The following is a 2,826-nucleotide window of genomic DNA, read 5'->3' on the forward strand; positions in this document are numbered from 1 at the left end:
AGTAAACTAACCTTTTTATGCGTAGTCATGCAGTACTGTCGGTGCTCGTCAGTCGTTCCGAGCACTAGCCCTGCGTACATGGCTGTGTAGGGGTGATATTTACATTGGGCTTCTTACGCCACCCCAACACAGCCATGTGAACGGTCACTATGATTTTCTAAAACCCCACATCCCCAGACCCCAGCGGACGTGGCATGGAAAATTACATTTTTTTCCAGAAACTTAACCATCCTCCATCAGTAAATGGCACCGATCGTTTCAATAACATTTAATGAACGCTCGGTTTGTACCTTATGCATGTCTTGACAATTATAAAGTGGAAAAATTCACGTTTTGTCGTCAAACTCGCATTTGTCAACAAACTGTGGCAGCCATCTTGAATCACGCGTGACTTAATTGATTAACGGTGATCACGTGATACAACTTTTTCTTGACGTCACAGCCGCGAAAAAGAAATCTGCATGTACTTTCATCGAATCCCGTTCAACGAACACTATAAAGAAACATGAATACAACTGTTCAATAAATATTTAATGAATTTATTATTCATTTATTGTGTATTTGTTTTGAAAATTAACATAAATAAATGATGTATTATAACAAAAATTTAATTTATTTTTATTTATTTTTAATTTTAAAAACCCATCATGCTGAGCAGTCTCCACCCATCTTTGATCACAGATGTTGTGTTGAGCTGTATATATTTGAGACACATCTGTAGCAGCTATAACCTCCATCACTAAGATTTAGTATACTTTTTCTGCCAAGCATGATGGATAACAAAATAATATATTACTTTTTAAAATTAAAGTATTTTTTCTTGAAAATAACTGAAAATTGAAACATTTTAGTAAAAAACCACAACAATTATTTGTAAAACAAGTTTTATATTGATTTTCCTCATAGAAAACACGTTTTCGTCATTCAGCTCTGACGTCATAATAAAAAGTTTTATCACGTGGTCAATCTCGCGTGACCAAAATGACGTCTCTGTTTATATACTTAAGTACCGTGTATACGCATTTTGGGCAATAACTAGTCTGTTTTAACATCCAAAACTCCCCTACAGTACATCAATTCAACAACCGAGTGTTCATTACAGTATGTTAAAGTGCCTGTGAAATGCCTACTATTTTATGGCTTATATTACACTTGAAATATATACTAGTATGAATCTTAGTAGTTGTATGATCACAGAAAATAAATTTAACGCCCAAAAGTGCTTTTTAGTTACCCCTTGCCACACAGCCTATTGCACGGTCGCTGAGCTAATTAAATATTCATTACATTTGCTTAACGAAAATACCATGGTGACGTCACCATGTGCTAACGTACTGGCAACACGCAATGGAAGTCGTTCGTCCAAGCAGTGTTTCATCGTCGATTTCGTCCTTGTCTGATGACACAGACACTTCAAATTTCTTAGATTATGAGAATGATCAATGGTCTACGGGAATGATGGGTGAAGTTGGGCCATATAGGTTTGAACCTTACGCAAAAGGCGGAAATTCTGACGACGGCTCTACTGCCAGCGAGGCTGGCTCCAGCGACAATGAAAGCGATGACGTTCAGCACAGAATAGAAAATACGCATTGGTAAGCACCATTTTCCGGTTTCATGGGTCAGTAATAGAATTTCATTCGTGTTTGGGAAGGAATGATTGTCCCGAACGTGGTTATTCCGCATGCTAATGTCCGGGGTTAATGTGAGCGTTGTCTGGAAAGCGTGGCCTGTACCGACAGCAGCCATTTTGTTTACATAATAGTTTATGTACTTGTTGTAATAACGGGAGACACTCGAGTTGATAATCAAACATGTAAATAAAGGCCACAATACGTAGTTCTAGTGCGATTGGAGAGGAGTCCACATAGCTGTCGACTGTTTTTGCATGTTTGGCATATATATACATTTATATTTATTTTTACATACAAAATTTTATGTTCAAAATTTTGTTTCCCGAAATCATCCTCCAAAAAGAACGAACGTCTGGCGGTTGTAATAGTACAGTCAATTTATTTGTTTTATCCAAATAGGTGCACTTGTAGTAACTGTGTTGTTATGCCTACTGCAATAGAGTGCGTTTGTTGCCGTGGCTTATCACAGGTTACGCTCAAGATGGAGGAGTGTCAGCATGAAGTCAGTTGTATTGATCGACGCTGCTTTTGGTGCAAAGAGGTACGAATTCGTCCCGAAATGAGACATTTTGTATGACATGTGTAGTGTTTTTGAAAATGCCTATGGTCGTTCACAGGGCTGTGTATTGGGGCGCAGATAAGGTCCCGATGAATAGGAGCGCCTCCACATTCACAGACCTGTACACAGAGCTATCCGAGCACCAGCTCGTCTGCAAAATTGTTCCGTTTTAGACTTAACAGACATGCGCAATCGCGATAGACGTCAGAGCTTCTTCATTACATGCATTCTGATCGGTGTAGGGTACTTGACCGTCATTTGACAAGCGAATAAAGATGCGGGTAACATGTTACGCTTTTAGTCCCTTTTATTACCAAGCAAGATTTTGTTGTGCAAGAATCAGCGAAGCCGGCGATGTTCGGCAATGTATGCCATGTATGATATTTGTATCGCTTCCATATTTATAAGAAATTCACTTCAGTTTCCTAATTTTATAAAATAATCACATCGATATTCACTTTCTATAACTCAAACAAGTCACTTTTACAATTTTTATAAGATTTTCACTTCGTTTTTTACAGTTTTTAAAAAGCATCACTTCGATTTTTACACCTTTTAAAACGGGTACTTCGCACTTCGTTTTTTACCCATGTGGAGGCCCATATATGTACTCGGCTCACGCCTCGTACATAT

The 2,826-nt window shown here is 38.2% G+C and overlaps 1 protein-coding gene across 1 annotated transcript; it reads left to right on the plus strand.

The window, feature by feature from the left end:
- The first annotated feature begins 1,347 nt into the window (after nucleotides 1-1,347).
- LOC144352898 (uncharacterized) lies at nucleotides 1,348-2,485 on the plus strand. The gene is made up of 2 exons (XM_078009728.2): nucleotides 1,348-1,595; nucleotides 2,034-2,485. The coding sequence occupies exons 1-2, from the start codon at nucleotides 1,348-1,350 to the stop codon at nucleotides 2,209-2,211; spliced, it is 426 nt and encodes a 141-aa protein (XP_077865854.2). The 3' UTR covers nucleotides 2,212-2,485.
- Nucleotides 2,486-2,826: the final 341 nt, after the last annotated feature.

This window comes from Saccoglossus kowalevskii, chromosome 19 (genome assembly GCF_978046115.1).
Source record: "Saccoglossus kowalevskii chromosome 19, keSacKowa6.1, whole genome shotgun sequence".
In the NCBI taxonomy this organism is placed as follows: Eukaryota; Metazoa; Hemichordata; class Enteropneusta; family Harrimaniidae; genus Saccoglossus; species Saccoglossus kowalevskii.